The sequence below is a fragment of the Triticum dicoccoides genome, chromosome 2A, assembly GCF_002162155.2.
Source record: "Triticum dicoccoides isolate Atlit2015 ecotype Zavitan chromosome 2A, WEW_v2.0, whole genome shotgun sequence".
NCBI lineage: Eukaryota > Viridiplantae > Streptophyta > Magnoliopsida > Poales > Poaceae > Triticum > Triticum dicoccoides.
Genome location: NC_041382.1, coordinates 189,687,058 through 189,708,610, shown reverse-complemented (window position 1 = coordinate 189,708,610; position 21,553 = coordinate 189,687,058). Strand labels below are relative to the sequence as shown.

Below are 21,553 nucleotides of genomic sequence, written 5' to 3'. Positions count from 1 at the left end.
CTTAAAGCATCTAGAGGCTACATCCGGGCTCCCCAACCCCCTCCCATATACGTCCGGGCAGACGGCCCGTTCACTGACCGATCAAAAATAGCTGACCCAAACATGCTCCTCATACCGGCCCCGTATGTCCGGGTTGACCGGAACCCCTCATATCCAGCCCAAATTTGGGACGTATATGGGGAAGTTCGGACGCGCCCAGGCATGTCAGCCACGTCGGATCCAGCCCACACTGGCCCACCCCGACCCCACATATATTTGCCACCATCCGCATCCTAGACCACACCCTAGCCACGCCACTCCGATTGTAAGCTCCCCTTCGGCCTTCTCCAGCATGGCGGACAACGGACCCGACTCCGACCACTCCCAATCCGTGGACTAAGGCATCACCTCATGCGGGAACGAGGAGGATATGGACGTCTACCGCTCCTAAGAAGTGCGCCCCGACTGAGGTCGGATTCTATCTAGCGGGAATCCATTGTGTCGGCGCAACTGACGCTTGGATCCGTCAGAGCTGGAGGCTCTAGGTCCATCTGCCGCCTCTTCCCAGGTGCTGGAGAGTATGATTGTTACAGAGATCATTGTGCCCGCCGTGCAAAGCAGATGATGCGGGAGGCCGAGGCCCGTCTCACTACTGACATGGTGGAGGCAAAGGCGACGAATGCGGCGTCATGCGCTGCCTTGGACGAGGAAGCCACTCGTGCCCGCATCCTCTAAAAGCGACATAGGAGGAACAAGAGCGCTCTCTCTCGAGCGCAAAGCTGAGCGGCCCATTGCCATGGCTAGACTGCCCCCACCCCCCAAGAGGAGAAGGAGGACAATGATGGGCCGAACAGCTTCAGCGATGAGCGGATCCGACTTGATCCATTTTGCGTGTTTGAGGGCTACTTTCGCGTCAACGACGCCAAGGGCACCGACAAGGACAGGGTCAGCCGTGGATGATCTTTATCCATATCTTACTATGTATGTAGAACATGCCAATTTTTGGTTGTTTGATGACATGTATTGATGTAGCAGTCGTGGATGATTGTAGAGTTAGTTTATCATTTGGTTGTATGGATTTAGGGTTTGCTAAATGAGATACCCGGTTGTGAAACAGAAAATTTGAGAGGTGACCGGTCATTGTGTGCGGACGCGCCCGACGCATCCGTGGACGTTTGAGGGGCGGGATTAGCTATATATGGCTGTAGACGGAGTGATACATTTGACCACTTGCCAGTTACATTCGTGCCAAATATTCCCCCAACTTTTTTAGAGACTGTATACTAACAAATGCTTACATGCATTCATGAACACTTACTCTTAGGCACACACACATACCCGATACCGAACCGACATAACATCTTGAAATTGATAAAGTCATCATAAATATCTCATAGTTAAAGAAACATATGCTCCCACTAGATGAACATCGCAGAAAAAATACAAGCATGAGTGTTAAGTCCAAAACTTAAACCCTGATGCGCTTGTTCCACCAAAAAACCTAAACATTTGATGAGTTACGCACGGTTCGCTCCCCTAGCGTTTTTCATGTCGTAAAATCAACCGAACTAGGGCCTATCATCTAAGTATCTAGGACTGCCAACCTACATTGGAAAAGCAAGGAAAAAGACCTTTGAGTATACAAAGGAGAAAGTGTGGAAAAAAACACAAGGCTGGAAGGAGAAGATGTTGTCAAAAGCTGGAAAGGAGATACTAATTAAGGCAACGGCACAGGCAATACCGGTTTACACAATGGCATGTTGTGACATAACAAAGTCCTTGTGTGAGCAACTGAGTTCCATTATAGGGCGATAGTGGTGGAGCCAGATGGATAAGCAAAACAAAATTCATTGTGTGTCATGGGAGAAAATGACTAAACCAAAAAAGATGGCGGGCTGGGATTTAGGGACTTATACTCCTTTAATCTGGCTATGCTAGCTAGTCAGGTTTGGAGAATATTGCAAAATCCGTCATCTTTGTGCGCTAGAGTCCTAACTGCGAAATACTATCCGGGAAAATCAATGTTAGAAGCTACCCCCAGCAAGGGTATCTCTTATGTTTGGAGGAGTATACTCAAGGGGATTCAGCTTCTAAAGAGGGGTATTATCTGGAGGGTAGGTAATGGAGAAAGTATTGAGACTTGGAGTGACCCTTGGATCCCAAGAGGAATTACAAGGAGAGTTGTGACGCAAAAAGGAAGGAATCTGGTAACTAGAGTGGCTGAGTTAATTGACCCCAGCACCAATACATGGGATACACAACTTGCCCAACAGACCTTTCTACGTGAAGATGCAAACTTAATATTGCAAATCCCCATCCATGAGCACGCAGATGACTTGCTGGCCTGGCATTTTGACAAAAAAGTATTTTTTTCTGTGAAATCTCTCCCTAATAATAAAGCACGGATTGGGTCTCCGGGTTCACCGTCGCGTCCTTTTTGCAAAATAATCCCTATTGTTTTAGGTATTCAACCCGCACTCACGTCCCTAATCCCTAAGTGAATTAACGATTCACGATAGAAAAAATGTCCCGAATAGGTGCTGCATCGCCCCCACCGCTTCGCCTCAATTGGCACCAGCGCAGGCCACCCCGCCGCTCGACCTTGACTCGCACCAGAGGCGACCACCACCATCCTCGCTGCTCCCTACCCTCCCCCAGCCCGATATGGATGCCTAACCCGCGGGAACGGGCAGGCGGACGGCGGGCGATGTGAGGCGCGGTGGCGGCACGAGGAAGATGGGCAGATCCGGGCACGGCGTTGACCGATCTGGCGGCTGGTGCGCGGCTTGTTCCGGTCCCAACGACATCCTGCTCATCCATAGAAGGAGAGAGAAGGGCCCGAGGGAGAGAGGAAACAGATGAAGAAAGGAGAAGGGGCATACGCAGGGTGAGGGAGGAAGTCGCCGGCGGTGGCGGCTCCGGTGACTGGCCGACGGGCTTGCTAGGCAAGGCTAAGGAGTACGCTAGCCTGAGATTCGATAGAGGTGTGTTTGATTTTTAGATTTGGGCTGAACAACCAATTCTTGGGTAGATTTATTCGATGTACTGATGGATCATCCTCTGGAGTGCATGAATTGAATGAATTTCTGAATTCTGAGCAGCATGAATTGAATGAATTTTGCACCACGGGGAAGAAGTTGTGGTGGCGGCGAATTATGTAGCCATTGTCTCTCACGACTGCCGGCCCCTGCTCGCGACATCTCTACTGAAGCCGCCTCTGCCTACTCTGGTGTGTTGCAGCTCCTTACTCTAGCCACATGTCGCTTGCTCTCCCGCTAGCCTCTGCCTGCTCTGGTCTCGAAGTTGATGACACCCTGATGCAAAGCTTCCACAATCATCCGCTCCGTCTCAGCTTAAGAATCATGCTCGCACATTACCTGTCAACTAGATTAGTTCATTGCGTATGTGTGTAGCCATGCTTTCGTTTTAGTAATCATTTGATATTACAGTTTGGTTACCCTTTTCTGCTTTGTTAGAAAAAACATCTCCAGCTACAGAAAAGGAGTTTGTATCCAGCTTGACCTCCATAGCAGGAAGATTTTTGTAATCGTTCTATCAATGTTCTATTAATGGACAGAGGAGGAGAGCAATGGAAATAACACCCCGTCGTGGTCCTGGTGCTTCTCTCCGTGGGTTCGCTTGCTCACCTCGGCGTTTGCGGCTTCTACAGGTACGTACTAGACAACTACCCATTGTTTTTGTTTTCTATTGACAGTTTGATCGCTTCATCAATCCTTCTAGAGGGTCTTGACAGGAAGGACTGAGCAGCCATTGTGCTGGAGTAGACTGTGTGACAGGTTTTTTCCTCTCTCTCCTACCCGTGATTGGTTTCTTTGGTGAAGAAAGCATCACTGTCTTTCAATACATCATGGATGCTCAACCTGTATGTCTACATGGTACAAGAATGAAGATTAACCATTCAATCTATTGATTCAGAGTGAGACAAGGGTGAAACAGAATAAGCTCATTTTTGTGATGAGTTCCCTAGGCCCCAGAAGGCCAGAACTAGCATTTTAATTACAAAATTCAGTTTTTGATCACGTTATTTCAGTTTCATTATAGACCTTATAATATTTTTTATGGATTAATATAAGGTTTATAATATTTTGTGGAGCAATTAGTTGTGCATAGAAAAGAGCTCACCTAAATTAATGACATGTTCATCTTATCTTCGATTAAAAAAATTTGCCCCCTAATATTCAGTTCTACTGAGAGTTGTAGAAGGCAAAAATCCAGCAAATTAACTCAAGTAAGTGTTTTTGTTATTTCCCAATGTAATTAAAAATTTTCTTCTCAAAATACGACATGGTCATTGTCGGAAAAGAATATTTAGCATGAATGTAGGTGCTTTCATATGAAGCTGGACATGTTTACAATGATCGACCGGATACCGTTACACGTGTCCTGAATATGAAGTTTAATGATTTCTGAGAAGATGTTAAAAGTGGACATTTGTTTCGTACAATTCAAGCATGTAAGTTATTTACATACTGATTTTATCCTGCTTTGTTTTAATCTTTTCATTTATATAATCTAACTTTGTCCATCTATTTCTCTTCCTCTATTTTGCGGTTATCCAAGTTTATACATGATGGAGTTCCAGAATAGAGGCTTGCCTCATACTCATACTTCAATTCGGCTTATATGGAACAATCATGAGCCTTCGGCCTCCTTCATAGATGGTTTGATTTCGGCTGAGATACCTGATCGTTTGGTTGAGCCCTGGGTTATGCTCTTATGGATTAATTTATGGTTCACGGTCCATGTGGAGACTACAAAGTAAAGTGTGCATGTATGAAAGATGGATTGTGTTCCAAAAGATTTCCCAAAGATTTTAATGAGCAGACGTCGGTTGATGATAGAGGCTTTCCTATATATCATAGACGTGATTTGGGTTACTATGTGAGGAACAAGGGTACTGTTAAGCTGGATAATCGATGGGTAGTTTTCATATAATAGTTTTGGTAATGTAATTATTAATGTATTTTTCTTCTTGCGAAGCGTACTGGCATATGTTTGCTTTCAATATACATGGTCGTGAGCCTGCAGTGGAGAGATTGGTTGTGCACCTTCCTCGATTCTTCATTACGAGTTACCTTGGAACCAGGAAAGTTGCTTTAATTTTTGTTGATAAGATGACAAAAAATAATGGATACAATTATGGAGAAAATAAATTACTTTGGCTTAACAACCTACAACCAACTGAGCCATGCTTGTCATACTACTATCTGCTGCCATTTCATGGTATTTTCTAGCTCTTATCGTGCAAGTGTAGCCAACTCTAATGACTCACGACAAAGACTCACATAGTGCATGATCACATCTTATCTTTCATGGTAATTCTGCACTTTGAAGGAAGTTTGTTTCTTTTAGGGAAACCAATGTAGTTTATTTTGATCCAAATTCAATAATAAAATTTGATCAATTCTTGTATAGTCTATGGAAGTTGCATATATTTGTCAGGATTAATCAGCTTGATTGATAAGTTATATTTTTCATTTTGTAGTCTGTATCTGGTGAAACTTTATAGGCCAGTTACACATATTTAAATAGTGTCATTTTCCTTAAAAAAGATTAGCGTTGCATGTTGATAGTAGCATTGGCCAATAATTTCAGACCGAATAGAATCTAAGATGAGACAAGCAGATGGACTGCGAGCTATAACTGAGTAGTGCACAACGACAGATAAACTAACAAATACGAACTCTTATTTATTTTGTAAGTGTTGCAACACACGGGCATGTGATTCATGGTTCGGACAATGCCCGTAGCAACGCACGGGCATATTTACTAGTCTGCTTATAAAGACACAAGAGATCGAGAAGCTTTGTCGGGTCGAACATCTTTCTCCAGTGCAGCTGTTGAAAGGAAAAAGTAAGGAATGGCAAATTATCAAATCGCCCCATATCATCAACCTGAATTGACCGAGCATCCGCACACAGCCCGCTCTCGCGCCATCACCAGCTCATCGCCCGCCCACTCCACCACGTCACTCCCCTCCGCCACGTGACGGGAGAAGAGAGGTAAAATATCTGCTGCTTTCTTCGCCACCAAGCAAAAAGCTCCCGCCTGGCCTCTGCTGGGCTGCACTTTCCTTTCCACCCCCAGAATCGCAGATATTTCCGGCACCGCCTTGCCCTGCGTGGGCCAGGGCCGCCGCGATCCGCCCCGCCGCCAAGTGTCCCCGCGCCTGCCGACTGGGGCCCGGAGCGGCGGTCAAACGTCACGCAGGGGCACGGCACGCCCTATCCGCTTCTGCAACTGCAGCTGCAACGCGGCGTGCCCGTCGCCGTCAACAGTATGTCGGTTTCACCCGGACCGAAGCCTATAAACGCCGCGCCGCGCCGCCCCGCCTCGCCCCGCACCGCCCATTCCGGCCATCCGCCAGCGCGCGGCGCATGGACCACACGCACACCGGCACCAACACCACGCCCGCCGCAGTAATCGCCTCCGCCTCCATGGACGCCGCGCTGCTACTCGAGCCCAAGCTCGAGATGATGCTGCAGCAGCAGCCCTCGCCTGCGGGCCACTACGCCGCGCTGGACCATCACCTGGTCCCGCCGCCGCCCGCGCTGGTGGTGCCCTGCGAGCCGCCGCGGCCCCTCGAGGCGCTGCTGCAGGGGCCGCAGCTGCCGCCGTTCCTGTCCAAGACGTACAACCTCGTCAGCGAGCCGCAGCTGGACGGGGTCATCTCCTGGGGCCCCGCCGGCAACAGCTTCGTCGTGTGGAACCCTTCCACCTTCGCCCGTGACGTGCTCCCGCACAACTTCAAGCACAACAACTTCTCCAGCTTCGTCAGGCAGCTCAACACCTATGTGCGTATCGCATCACTGCCCAATCCTCTGTTTTTTTCTTTTGCAATCAATCACTGGACTATTCATGCGGCCGTACTCTGCTCGGGAGATACTCTGTTTCTGCTAGGTTTCTGGCACTCTGTCTGTTTCGGATGCTCTGTTTTCTTTTTGTTCCTCTTGGTTTCTGCTGTTGTACTCTGCCCAACTCTGCTATGTATATATACACTCTTTGTACTTCCCTTGATAATTTTAGTGAGCGGAGTTGTGGTCTGTAATGCCAACCTGGCGTTTCTTTTGTGAGCGGAATTGTGGTCTGTAACGCCAATTTGGCCTTTCCCGAAAGAACTGGATTATCTTGATCATTGAAATAATCCTGATTCCTGAGGAGTTGATCCTGTGATGGCAAGCTTAACCATTTGCTGGGATGCGACGCTGCTCGCGCTCAAAGGTAAGCTTCGCAATCCAAATTTGTATACGCATCTGTATCTGCCCATACTGCAAATTCCTTCTCTCCAAATAGAAAAATAAACGCGGCAACATATTTTGTTGGTTTTCTGCTGCTCTGTGTGGCCATGCATTCTTCTCAACTCCTCAGCCTGCCTCCTTCGCAGGTTTGGTCTGGTGCAGCTTTACCCCTTCTAATTTATCATCTTTTCATATTGACATATTTCTGAGACTTTAGCACCGTGTATTTCAAAATACAGTTTTGCTAAAACACATCTAGATGTGCCCTAAGTATTGCACATCTAAGTCCCATGTCCTTGATTTTACACAGAGATTTGTGCAAACATTTTCCTCTTTTTTCTTTTTCCTTCCTAGTTTGATTGAGCCACTTAGATGTGCAATAACTAGGGCACATCTAGATGTGCCCTAGACACTATAAATACCATAGTGCATCTGCTGCAGATTTCTTCTAAGGTTACTGAAGAAATTTTTTGGTGGGTAACACTGTTCAGCTTGCTTCCTGTGGGATTGGAAGGGGGGTGATGTTGTCAGTATGGAGCAATTTGGTTCAGTCTTTGTTCAGTTATAGGTGGCAACTACTAGTGTATTAATAGGTTTTAGTCTGAATGACACTAAAAATGTTCACCCGAGCTCATTTGAGCTCGGGCTCAGAAACACCACGTTCCTGAACTTGGCATTTTGACCGAGTTTATGACTGAACTGTTGTGAAGAATTATGATGCTTGTTCAGTTTCACCTTCTCCTCCTTGTCATTGTTAGTTTGTAACATCTTTTTCATATTTATCAGGGTTTTCGCAAGGTTCATGCTGATAGATGGGAGTTCGCTCACGAGGGATTTCTGCGGGGCAGCAAACATCTGTTGAAGACGATAGTCAGGCGCCGGTCCTCGCCGACGCAACAAAGCAGCCTTCAGCCTGGTTCATCTATCTTCAGGAAGATACAGTCTAGCTCTTCTGGTGAGTCCACTCTGGACCCTGAACTGCACTCCCTGAGAAGAGAGAAAAACGCGCTGCTACAGGAGGTGGCCAGGCTGAAGGAGGAGCACAATCAGACGATCGAGCATATGAACGCACTGAACCAGAGGCTGGAGACCGCGGAGGACCGGCAGAAGCAGGTGGTCTCCTTCTTGGCCAAGCTCCTTCGGAACCCGGATTTCCTGAGGCAGCTCAAGATGCACAGGGAGAGAAGGGACGGGATCGATTCCGCCAGAGTGAAGAGGAAATTCCTGAAGCATGTGCTGCATGGCAGCAGAAACTCGGGCGACTCCAACTCGCCGCGCACCGCAGAGAGTACATGTTCCCCTGCACATCCAGTTGCGCACGACGCCATTGCAGACCTACAGAGTTTTCTCCTGGAAGACACGGACCTTAGTGATGGCATGCTGCCGGGTAACTTTGGGCTGGACGGAGTCGAAGCATCAGACGACATCGGGGCTTTGGTTCAGGTATTTGACCAGCAAGATCTCGGAACCGGGGCCGAGCTGCTTGGAATTCCTCCAGTTCCTGGTGCTGCTCATTGTCAAGACCCCACGTTTGGCAGGTCCAAGGGGAAGAATGTCATGTGTCCAGGAGGAACGGATGGCACATCGTCTCAAGCCGACTGCCTCGTGCCATTACCGGGCAACGTGGGCAAACTGATGGATGCGGATGGTGAGCAAATTTGGGGCGCCAATACTTTTTTTCAGAGTTCTTGCAGCGGCACCAGTCAACAAACCTATGTTAGTGATCCCTATCTAATGGAGATTCCCGACAAGCCTGAGAGATTCTGGGAACTCGATTTTGATGCACTGGATGATGGAGATCTGCACCTGGACAAGTGTGTTATCGGCGACCCTGCTCTTGAGCAACACAGAGGAAACATGAAGCCATAGATCAATTGCGAAGCGGGGGAGTTGTAGGTCTGATGCTCGATCCACCTATCTTAATAACCATACTTAGCTGTGAGAAGTGCCATAGTTATTTGATATTTAGGAGGCTAGTGAACTCCTGGATGTGCTCACTATGGCACTAAGAATTAGTAGTAGTGGTGGTACTAGTACTAGCGGTTTGTTTTTGTTTTCCATTCATTCACCCTACTGTTTTTGAATGGAAAATATTATCATGTCATTTGCTTTGTTTTTGTTTTCCATTCATTCACCCTACCCTTTTTGAATGGAAAAATATCATTGTGTAATTTTCTCGGAGCAAGTGCTCCGGCCAATCGTCGTGTTTCCCAACTATTGGTGTGCCACTAGAAGCATACGCCCGCACTTTGCCGACCCATTTAAGTTTTTGGCATTGATGTGGGCTAATCAGGCATTGTAATGTTGGCTGAATTCACAAGTCCAAAAATGGGGAAACAGAAACTCACAAGCAGCCATTAAGCAATTTGAACACATATCACTGCTTAAGGGTCCATAATTCATAATTCTAGACATGAGAGTAGTATGGATATGGAATTGTTCATGCATGGGGTTGTACAAGGGGAAGGATTATACAATTGTTGCCACAATATTGATTGTTTTACATGGCACGCTGGACAACCCAAATTACCTACAACATTTAAAGCTGAAATAAACTTTTTTTAGAGAAAAAGGCTTCTGTCCCGGTTCCATTTTGATAAAAACGAGATCATACAGAGTTTTGTAACTTATTACAAGCGACAGAAGTATTACCTTCAGACAGTTTCAACAGGCTACTCGTCAAAGAGGGAAAGAACTGGTTAGGATAAAAATGAGCATACCACTCCACCTGACCAAAGGGTCTAAGATCGAAAAATAAGAGAGGTAATATCACTGGTAGTCATAGAATTTGGGTTCAATGTTCAGTTTGGTGCTAGAACTTTTAAAATACAGAATTGCAGTCATTTAACTTGACTCAAGCATGCACATCCGGTCCAAAAATATGTTGCGGGTGTATCCATACGTATGGGCCCACCTGTCAATGGCTGATGGCGCTCAGCCAACACATATTTGCACAAAGCACGCTTGTATTTTTGTATTTGCAGAAAAGACCGATTGCCATAATGCATTTTTTCACTAAACCTCCTCGTATTATTTATTTGTAGAAAAGGTAACCACCATACACTGAGAAAATTAACGCCAAAAAGGACGTCATGTCTCGAACACACGCCATGTTCAGCCGTTCAGCCATTACAGCCACTCCACCCATGCTGAGCTCGTGTCTACCAAGGATAACAAATTTAGATTTCTTTTTTGAGAGCTTCGATAACAAATTTAGAATTTTTTTAAGACAACCTCGCGAAGCTTTTTATTTAACTCGTCACAATGTTTACAGGGACGAAAGATAGATCATCTGGGTTGCCCAGCCACACACGGCGGCCAACACCAAGTGAGAGAGCATGCTTCGCTAAGCTGTGAGCCTCGACATTCAATCTCCTAAACTCATGGCTAAAAAAACAATTGACAAAAGTTTTCGAATGATCTACTATCTCCCTAATGATAGCTCCATACACCGCTGCACTTGGCTGCCTAATATCATCGATGACTACCTTACAGTCCGAGGCAATTGAGATCCTGTTTTGATACAAATCCTCTGCCAGGGCTAAAGATTCCCGAACAGCCAGGGCTTCAAGCGTTGTAGGATCATCAATGCCATGAAAGGTAATCGTGGACGCGCCCAGGAAAGCACCTTGTTAATCCCTGCAAACCGCTGCCACCGCCCCCACGGGTCTAGTTCTCATGAGCGCTGCATCAACATTGATCTTGCATGTCCCCTCTTGCGGTGGTAACCAATGACTCGGACGGGGTTGAGCCATCCTCTGTTGCTCTTGTGGCTTTGCTAGGACCTGGAGATCATTGAGAAAAGAGACCACAAAAGCATTTGTTGCATATGGCGTTTGGTGCAGCCCCTCGTGAATCAATTTCCTCCTTGAGCTCCATATTGCCCACAAGGTTACTCCAAGCCTGGTGAACTCGTCATGTGATAACGTGTCCTTCATCGAGAATAGCCAGGATTCAGCACTCGGGTTGACACAGCTAGTCATTTGGCCGACCAAGTTCTCCGGTGCTAGGGCCCATACGCTCGTCGACATGGCACAGTCAAGCAGGGCGTGTCTACAAGAGTCCAACGCCCCACATATCTGGCATGCTGGTGAGGTCGCCATGTTGCGGTGGTGAAGAATATCATATGTGGGTATAGACTCCCTTGCCAACCTCCACAGGAACACACGGATTTTGTTCGGAACCTTAGTGTGCTAGAGTGACGACCAGTTGCTGCTCTCCTCAAAGCTAGAAAGCCCCTCGATACCATATAGCCAATTTTCACGGCTTAATTTGGTGGTTTGGATCATGCGATATGCCGAATAGACGATGAACATACCTTTCTTCTCTCTACTCCATGCCCAAAAATCATCAACTCTCCTTGTGCATAGTGGGATCTTGAATATGGCCTCGACATCAATAGGTATGAATACTGAACGAACCACATCCTCATTCCACGTTGCTGTCGTTTGGTCTATAAGCTCATGCACGCGGGTATGTGGGTCTTGGATGAGAGAAACTATGGGCCTAGGGATGCCATCCCTCGGGATCCAGCTATGTTCCCAAATCATCGTTTCTTCTCCCGTCCCGATTCTCCTAATGACTCCTTGCTTCATTATGTCCCTTCCGTCAATTATTGCACGCCAGATCTGCGAGGGGTGTGAACCCAGCTCGGCCTCCAAAATTCCTATATCAGGGAAGTATGCTGCCTTAAGAATCAACGAGCTCAAAGTTTTAGGATTATTAAGCAATCTCCATGCATGTCTGGCTAATAATGCGAGGTTAAACATCTCTAGGTCGCGGAAACCTAGCCCTCCCATGTATTTTGATCTCGTCATGATCTCCCATGATACCCATGCTGGTTTCCGTTTGCCTTGCTTGCTACCCCACCAGAACTGCCGTATGATGGATGTGATGTTTTCACATAGGCCTCTCGGCAGGCGAAAACAGGCCATGGAGTAAACTGGAATTGCCTGAGCAATAGATTTGATAAGAACTTCCTTGCCTGCTGAGGATAACAACTTCTCCATCCACCCCTTGACCTTTTCCCACACATGATCACGGAGGTATTTAAAAGTGCCATTCTTTGAGTGCCCCACATCTGTTGGCATCCCCAAATATTTGTCACACAATGATTCTTTTTGGACTTGAACAGCAAGCTTCACAATATCTCGGGTTGCCTGAGGACACCCCCTACTGAAGAAAATAGTAGACTTATCTGAAGGAAATATGCCCTAGAGGCAATAATAAAGTTATTATTTATTTCCTTATTTCATGATAAATGTTTATTATTCATGCTAGAATTGTATTAACCGGAAACATAATACATGTGTGAATACATAGACAAACAGAGTGTCACTAGTATGCCTCTACTTGACTAGCTCATTAATCAAAGATGGTTATGTTTCCTAACCATAGACAAAGAGTTGTTATTTGATTAATGAGATCACATCATTAGGAGAATGATGTGATTGACTTGACCCATTCCGTTAGCTTAGCACTCGATCGTTTAGAATGTTGCTATTGCTTTCTTCATGACTTATACATGTTCCTATGACTATGAGATTATGCAACTCGCGTTTACCGGAGGAACACTTTGTGTGCTACCAAACGTCACAACGTAACTGGGTGATTATAAAGGAGCTCTGCAGGTGTCTCCAAAGGTACATGTTGGGTTGGCGTATTTCGAGATTAGGATTTGTCACTCCGATTGTCGGAGAGGTATCTCTGGGCCCTCTCGGTAATGCACATCACATAAGCCTTGCAAGCATTACAACTAATGAGTTAGTTGTGAGATGATGTATTACGGAACGAGTAAAGAGACTTGCCGGTAACGAGATTGAACTAGGTATTAAGATACCGACGATCGAATCTCGGGCAAGTAACATACCGATGACAAAGGGACCAACGTATGTTGTTATGCGGTCTGACCGATAAAGATCTTCGTAGAATATGTAGGAGCCAATATGAGCATTCAGGTTTCGCTATTGGTTATTGACCGGAGACGTGTCTCGGTCATGTCTACATTGTTCTCGAACCCGTAGGGTCCGTACGCTTAAGGTTTCGATGACAGTTATATTATGAGTTTATGAGCTTTGATGTACCGAGGGAGTTCGGAGTCCCGGGTGAGATCGGGGACATGACGAGGAGTCTTGAAATAGTCGAGACGTAAAGATCGATATATTGGACGACTATATTCGGACATCGGAAAGGTTCCGAGTGGTTCGGGTATTTTTCGGAGTACCGGGGAGTTACGGGAATATGGGAGAAGAAGTATATGGGCCTTATTGGGCTTTAGAGGAGAGGGAGAGGCAGGCCGCGCGCGCCCCCCAAGGCCTAGTCCGAATTGGACTAGGGGAAGGGGCTGCGCCCCCTCCTTCCTTCTCTTCCCTCTTCCCCTTCCTTGTCTCCTAATCCTACTACATGGAAGGACTCCTAGTTGGACTAGGAAAGGGGGAATCCTACTCCCGGTGGGAGTAGGACTCCCCTAGGGCGCGCCATAGAGAGGGCCGGCCCTCCCCTCCTCCACTCCTTTATATACGGGGGCAGGGGGCACCCCATAGACACAGAAGTTGATCCACGTGATCATATTCTTAGCCGTGTGCCATGCCCCCTTCCACCATAGTCCTCGATAATATTGTAGCGGTGCTTAGGAGAAGCCCTGCGACGGTAGTACATCAAGATCGTCACCACGCCGTCGTGCTGACGGAACTCTTCCCCGACACTTTGCTGGATCGGAGTTCGGGGATCGTCATCGAGCTGAACGTGTGCTAGAACTCGGAGGTGCCGTAGTTTCGGTGCTTGATCGGTCGGGCCGTGAAGACGTACGACTACATCAACCGCGTTGTGCTAACGCTTCCGCTGTCGGTCTACAAGGGTACGTAGATCACACTCTCCCCTCTCGTTGCTATGCATCACCATGATCTTGCGTGTGCGTAGGAAAATTTTGAAATTACTACGTTACCCAACATTATCATTGTTCACTCTTTGGCCCGAAGCACGACAATAAGCATCCAATAGGTTTGACACCGCTTCCGCTTCCTCAACATTGGCTTTGAAAAACAACAGGCTGTCATCTGCAAACAAAAGGTGGTTTACAGCCGGGGCTGTTGGGGCCACCTTGATTCCTCCTAGAACTGATGACTGAGAACTGGATTTTAAAAGGCACGAAAGGCCCTCCGCTGCAATCAAAAACAAGTAAGGGTAGATGGGGTCTCCCTGTCGAATACCTCTCGAAGGCTTGAACTGGTCTAGTTTCTCTCCATTAAAAAAACTGAGAAAGAAATTGACGATACCATGTTCATTACTATATCAATCCATGTCTGTGCAAATCCCTGGCCGTTATCGCCCTCAAATACTGCCACTCCAAACGATCATATGCTTTCATCATATCAAGCTTTAGAGCGCATGTGCTATTACTCTTTGCCCTAGACCTCTTCATGAAATGTAGGCACTCGTAGGCACATATGATGTTGTCAGTAATTAGCCTGCCTGGGACAAAGGCTGACTGCTCCTCAGAGATAATGTCAGGCAGTATTTGTTTGAGTCTATTTGCCACAACCTTTGAAGCTATCTTATAAAAGATGTTGCATAAGCTTATAGGTCTGAATTGAGATAGGAGAGTTGGGTTTGTTACCTTTGATATTAGTACCAATACTGTATCACTTATACTCTCCGCACTCTCCTCTCCTCGGACGATTCTGAGAACCACCCTCGTAATCTCCTCACCACACAAAGACCAATGTCTCTGATAAAAATGAGCTGGAAAACCATCTGGACCCGGTGCCTTCATTGGGAACATTTGGAAGAGGGCCACTTTCACCTCGTCACTTGTGTAAGGGGCACATAAGATATCATTCATGCCTGCCGTGACCTTAGCCGGAACATGAGACATGACCTTGTCGAGCCCTGTCACACCTTCGGATGTGTATAATGTTTGATAGAAATCATTGACCATCTCTCTAAGGTCTCCAGGGTCGTCAATAAGCACACCCAGCGAGTTAGCCAGGGCTTTCACCATATTCTTCTTGCGCCTGATGCTTGCTCTGAGGTGAAAAAAACGTGTGTTCTTGTCCCCGGAGGCTAGCCACTCGATCCTCGATCTCTGACGCCACATCAATTCCTCCCTGTGGTACAACTCAACTAGTTTGTTATTGATTTTTATCTCAACATGTGAAGGTCCCGATCTCGCAGGTTCACCCCTGAGGCGTTCCAGTTCTAGTTTTAAGGCTTGTATCTCTTTTCGGACGCTGTCAAATGTGTCTCTGTTCCACCTGGATAGATCAGTAGCTAGTGCAGCTAACTTGCGCCGAAGCTCCTCCATAGTGTGGCCCGAGTGCTTCGAGCTCCACTTCTCTGCAATTGTCTCCTGCCATTGTTCATGAGTCTCCCACATGGTCTCGTACCAGAAACCCTTTTGTTCAGTTGGCGCGCCGGGCTCATTTATTTCCAGGAAAATTGGACAGTGGTCCGAAGTGGCCGCTGTCAAGTGAGACAAGATAGCGAGGGGAAACTGAGCGCTCCATTCTGCCGATCCAAGCGCCCTATCAAGTCTGACACGTGTGAAGGTGCCCCCCACAACCTTCTTCTCAAAAGTCCAAAAACGGCCCTTGTACCCCAAGTCCATCAACATGCACACGTCAATGGCGTCTCGAAAACCCTAGATCTGGGCATTACTCCGCTGCCCCACCCCCTCGTGCTCATCCGGACGAAGAACTTCGTTGAAATCTCCAATACATAGCCATGGCAATGCACTTTGACCGCTTATGTTTTTTAACACTGTCCAGGTTTGATGTCTCGACGGGGTCTGTGCTTCACCATACACACATGTGAGACGCCATGGATCTCTCCCCGGGTCGAGAATTGAGCAATCAATATGATACACAGAGTAACCAAGAATCTCAAGTTTTATTGGATTGTTCCAGAAAATACCAATGCCTCCACTCCTCCCTTGACTATCTATAGCAAAACTATTATCATGTCCCAAAGTACCAGCAAGTGCTTCTACCCTACCTCTTTCAATCTGAGTTTCTACGATACAGAGAATAGGGAGGGAAAATTTCTTCGCTAGCTCGCGAAGCTCATTGACTGTCGCGGCGTTGCCCACAACGCGATAGTTCCAACATAGGGTATTCATTGCACCCGGCGACCCTCCAGCTCGGAGGACGCCGATGTATTTTCTTGAAACTTGCCCGCAAGCGAGACTTTTGGAGCGTTCATGGAGGCTGCATCTAACTTGGCCCGCTTGGGTTCCTGTTTTGAGTTTGGGCTGACATCCACAGGTGGTGCTAAGAGCATGAGTGTTGTTTTTCCCGTCTCCACAGGGGCTGCAGGCACCACCTGCGCCTGAGGGTTTGATGATTGATGTTTCTCCCCCATGTCGCCCTTGGTGCGTTTGCGGTTGTCTTCCGGTTCTACGATCGCAGTATCACGCTGTGTGGCCGCCTCCGTGTAATCCTCCGGTACCGTACTCCGTCCCCCTGACTGGCTAGTTCGCCCAACACCTCGGCCACGTCCCTCGCGTCCACCTCTTCCTGCTGATCGGTTCTGTCCTAGGCCTGGGCCAGCACCCCGGAACCAATCTGCTCTAAGCTCCTTGAAAACTAGGGCCGGCTTTGGATGTATGTTGTCCCCATGTTCCTTGAACTGATGCTCCAGGTGGCCGCACACGGTGCACCAATCAGGTAGTCTCTCATACTTGACCTTGAAAATTTGCCTCTCTTCCTTATGAACCAGGCTCACCGCATTCTTCAAAGGTTTGAACACATTAATCTTAATTCTGACCCAGTAGAAATTTCTTTCAAAATCCCGCGACTTTGGCTCCGCATAGACAAACTCTCCTACCTTCTTGGCTAGAGCTTTTATGAGGGGATAAAAACCATCAGGTAAGTTGTGCACCTGCATCCATAGCTCCAACATATCCAACTTCACCAGCGAGGGTTTTGTGAAACCATCGTATTCAGCCATAATCACCGCGTTGCCCTTGTAGTTCCAAGGCCCCTCTAGCATCGCCCTCTCCCAATCACCAAGGCATGCAAATTGCATTGTATACAAATTTTCCTCCAAGGGCCGAATCTGAACTTGCTGCGCGAGGTCCCAAGCGGCTCTCATCGTCTTGTAGAAGCCATACTGGGTGTACTTCTTCTCCGTATGGACGCGCACTATGGCCATCCATCTAGTCGTCTCTGGCGGCAGCGGATCCTCCTGATCCACTACCACATCGTCCATGTCCTCCTCATGGAGTCCAAGCTCGCGCATGAGCGCCTCCAGGTCCTTCGCCTTTGAACTCGCAGCCGATTCCGCCATGGTTGCCCTAACCCGAGAAACTTTGATCGGGTGTTGTCGCCAAAACCCTAGCCTGCCCCTAGGCCGCAGGAGCGTGTACCAAGACTGGGCCGCACTGCAGGAGTGCGCCGTGTTCAGTCCGAGCACAGCCTTACGGCGGAGACGGGGGGAGGGTAGCCGGAACCCTACCGGGCGATCCAATCGCCGCCGAGGGGAGAGAAACCCTAACGAGAGGGGAGAGCCACGTATAACAAATTTAGATGTATGAACAGTAATGCATGTCAAGTTTAAATGGGCTGCAGATACTGCGGCCCAGTTTGCACACGCCAGTTTTTTAAAAAATATTTGCAAATGCAAGTAAAATAGTTATGTCCAAATTGTGTGTTATAAATAATATAAATACTGACGATGATTAGTAAATTTAAACTTTTGTATTATATAAAAAATAATAAGTAAAACGTAAGTAAACTTTTTAAAGATATTTCTGAAACGTAAGTAATAAAATTGTGTTCACATACTTGTGTGTTAAAAAATAGTGTACATACAAAGATCATTAGTAAATAAAAACATATAAATATAAACCTAATTAATTAATAAATCTACACAAAATTATACACTCATGGTTTATATTTAAATTATAAAAAATGATGAATACAAACATTTACTAAATTTTTATGAATATTAATGTCTGCATTATTTTTACTCATGGCTTGTATTGAAGAAATTATATAATTTATATCTTAGAAACGATTGAGTATTCATAGAAACATTTTAAATTTTTAGTTTTGAATATTTTTAGTTATAAAAACATTTTAATAATTTATAAATATTATTTTAAATATATGAGTATTTTAAAATAATACATGAACAATTTTTAAAGTAGGTTATTTCGTTTGCATGTAAATATTTATAGCATGAATATTTAAAGGTTATCTTTACGTAATTTCTACAAAAGAAATAGATGCAAAATGGGCTTTCAACTCCACATGAGATTAAGACTAGTTATTCCTTTTTGGAATCTAAAAAAATTTATCCCTTTTAAAGTTGTATACAGGTGGATGTGGTAGTGGGTAGGTCTGTACTCGTGTGTTGTATTGGTTTGGAGACCTGACGGCCTCAGTACATTTATACTTGTTTTTTGAAGTGCCCAGCATAGCTGTTTTCATTTCATTTAGCAGGGAGAGAAGTTACAAAAAGTTGATCAAGCGATCATGGAATGGAGAGACAATACATCTTTCTTCAGGCCCCCAAAGATCCGACCATCTGGAAAACTAAGATAAAAACGCACAGGGAGATATCTCATGTCATGTCCCCAAAGGGCTGCTGGATGCATCTTGCGCCGGCGAGTCGCCACTGCTTCATGTCACTCTTGCATGCTTTAATGATGTGCCTAGCGTCTGCCTATTTCTTCCTGAAAACGCAGGCATTTCTTTCCAGCCAGATGTGCCAGGAGATGAGGGCGATCATAGTCTTCGTGCCCTTCCTGTGTTCTGGGGCTACGACAGCCACTATCTTCTGAACCTTGTCCGTCGTCGTTGTAGCCCTGCTCCACACCTGCTGGTTCAATGAGTTGCACCCCGTCCAAGAGGCCCGCGGTGTTCTAGGCCTGCATCGCCACTGGGCATTCCCAGATCAAATGTAGCGAGGTCTCCAGGTTGCGCATGCACATGGGGCAAAAAAGCCGTTTGGCCATCCTCTCCTCTGAAGATGGTCGTTGCACCAGAGTCTGTCTAGGTGCAAAAACCAAAGGAACATTTTCACTTTTCCTGGAGCCCAAATCTTCCAGATGATAGCTTTGAAACTGCATGACTGGTTTCCATCGAACTATGAGTTGTACACCGAACTTGCCGAGTAATTGCTCGAGCTGCAAAGCTTCCATTTGAACATGTCTGGAGCCTTGATACGTCTCCAACGTATCTACTTTTCCAAATACTTTTGCCCTTGTTTTGGACTCTAACTTGCATGAATTGAATGGAACTAACACGGACTGACGCTGTTTTCAGTAGAACTACCATGGTGTTATTTATGTGCACGAGCAAACGTTCTCAGAATGACCTGAAACTTCCCGGAGACACTTTTCAGAAAATAAGAAAAATACTTGCCAAAGATGAAGGCCAGGGGGCCCACCACCTTGCCACGAGGGTGGGGGGCGCGCCCCCTACCTCGTGGGCCCCCTGTTGCCTCTCCGACTCCAACTCCACCTCCATATATTGAGTTTCGATGAGAAAAAAACCAGAAAGAAGAAATCATCGCGTTTTACGATACAGAGCCGCCGCCAAGCCCTAAAACCTCTCGGGAGGGCTAATCTGGAGTCCGTTCGGGGCTCTGGAGAGGGGAATCCGTCACCATCGTCATCATCAACCATCCTCCATCACCAATTTCATGATGCTCACCGCCGTGCGTGAGTAATTCCATCGTAGGCTTGCTGGACGGTGATGGGTTGGATGGGATCTATCATGTAATCGAGTTAGTTTTATTAGGGTTTGATCCCTAGTGTCCACTATGTTCTGAGATTGATGTTGCTATGACTTTTCTATGCTTAATGCTTGTCACTAGGGCCCGAGTGGCATGATTTCAGATCTGAACCTATTATGTTTTCATCAATATATGAGTGTTCTTGATCCTATCTTGCAAGTCTATAATCACCTATTATGTGTTATGATCCGTTAACCCCGAAGTGACAATAATCGGGATACTTACCGGTGATGACCGTAGTTTGAAGAGTTCATGTATTCACTATGTGTTAATGCTTTGTTCCGGTTCTCTATTAAAAGGAGGCCTTAATATCCCTTAGTTTTCGTAAGGACCCCACTTCCATGGGAGGGTAGGACAAAAGATGTCATGCAAGTTCTTTTCCATAAGCACGTATGACTATGTTCAGAACACATGCCTACATTATATCAATGAACTGGAGCTAGTTCCGTGTCACCCTAGGTTATGACTGTTACATGATGAACCGCATCCGACATAATTCTCCATCACCGATCCATTGCGTACGAGCTTTCCATATATTGTGCTTCGCTTATTTACTTTTCCGTTGCTATTGCTATCATCACTACAAAATACCAAAAACATTGCTTTTACTACTGTTACCTTTTGCTACTGTTATCACCACTATCATATTACTTTACTACTAAACACTTTGCAGCAGATATTAAGTTTCTAGGTGTGGTTGAATTGACAACTCATCTGCTAATACTTGAGAATATTCTTTGGCTCCCCTTGTGTCGAATCAATAAATTTGGGTTGAATACTCTATCCTCAAAAACTGTTGCGATCCCCTATACTTGTGGGTTATCAAGACTATTTTCTGGCGCCGTTGCCGGGGAGCATAGCTCTATTCTTTGAGTCACTTGGGATATATATCTGCTTATCATTATGAAGAATTTGAGAGATCCAAAAACCAAGATCTATCCCTCAACTACGAGGGGAGGTAAGGAACTGCCTTCTAGCTCTGCACTTGATTCACCTTCTGTTATGAGTAAGTTTGCGACACCTACACCTGCTTCTGCTATTTGTTCTGATATGTCGCATGTTATTGATGATGCCACTTCTGCTATGCATGATACTTATGATGAAACTACCTCTATGCCTGATACTACTGTGGCACTTAGTGATTTTCTTGATGAACAACTTGCTAGGGCTAGAGAAATTGAAAATATTGAATCTGATGATACTGATGAAAGTGATGATGAAGAACCACTTGCTATTCCTAAGGGTTATGTATTTGATCAAGATGCTTCTTTAGCCATTCTAGCTTGCAAAAATAGAACTGAACTTAAAAGATTATTAGCTAAATGGAGTAAGCAATCCCTAAATGATAGAATGAAACCTGACCCTGCTTTGGATACTTCACCTATCTTTGTTACTGATAAGGATTATGAATTCTCTGTTGATCCTGATATTACTTTGGTTGAATCTGATCCTTTTCATGGTTATGAATCTGAAACTGTTGTGGCACATCTTACTAAATTAAATGATATAGCTACCCTATTTACTAAAGATGAGAGAACTCGCTACTTTTATATCCTTAAAATATTTCCGTTCTCATT

The 21,553-nt window shown here is 46.0% G+C and overlaps 1 protein-coding gene and 1 long non-coding RNA gene across 4 annotated transcripts; both read left to right on the top strand.

The window, feature by feature from the left end:
- The first annotated feature begins 2,511 nt into the window (after positions 1 to 2,511).
- On the top strand, positions 2,512 to 5,047 carry LOC119354140. Of its 3 annotated transcripts, none has more exons than XR_005170652.1 (5): positions 2,512 to 2,963; positions 3,081 to 3,208; positions 3,557 to 3,649; positions 3,734 to 4,453; positions 4,561 to 5,047. It is a non-coding gene; the product is annotated as an uncharacterized LOC119354140 (long non-coding RNA). The 3 variants fall into 3 exon arrangements; XR_005170651.1 differs by having other exon boundaries at positions 3,721 to 4,453; XR_005170650.1 differs by having other exon boundaries at positions 3,557 to 4,453.
- Positions 5,048 to 6,175: 1,128 nt separating this feature from the next.
- Positions 6,176 to 9,362, top strand: LOC119354139 (heat stress transcription factor A-3-like). Its single transcript, XM_037620851.1, has 2 exons — positions 6,176 to 6,794; positions 8,025 to 9,362. Exons 1-2 carry the CDS (start codon positions 6,378 to 6,380, stop codon positions 9,105 to 9,107), a joined length of 1,500 nt encoding a protein of 499 aa, XP_037476748.1. The 5' UTR covers positions 6,176 to 6,377; the 3' UTR covers positions 9,108 to 9,362.
- Positions 9,363 to 21,553: the final 12,191 nt, after the last annotated feature.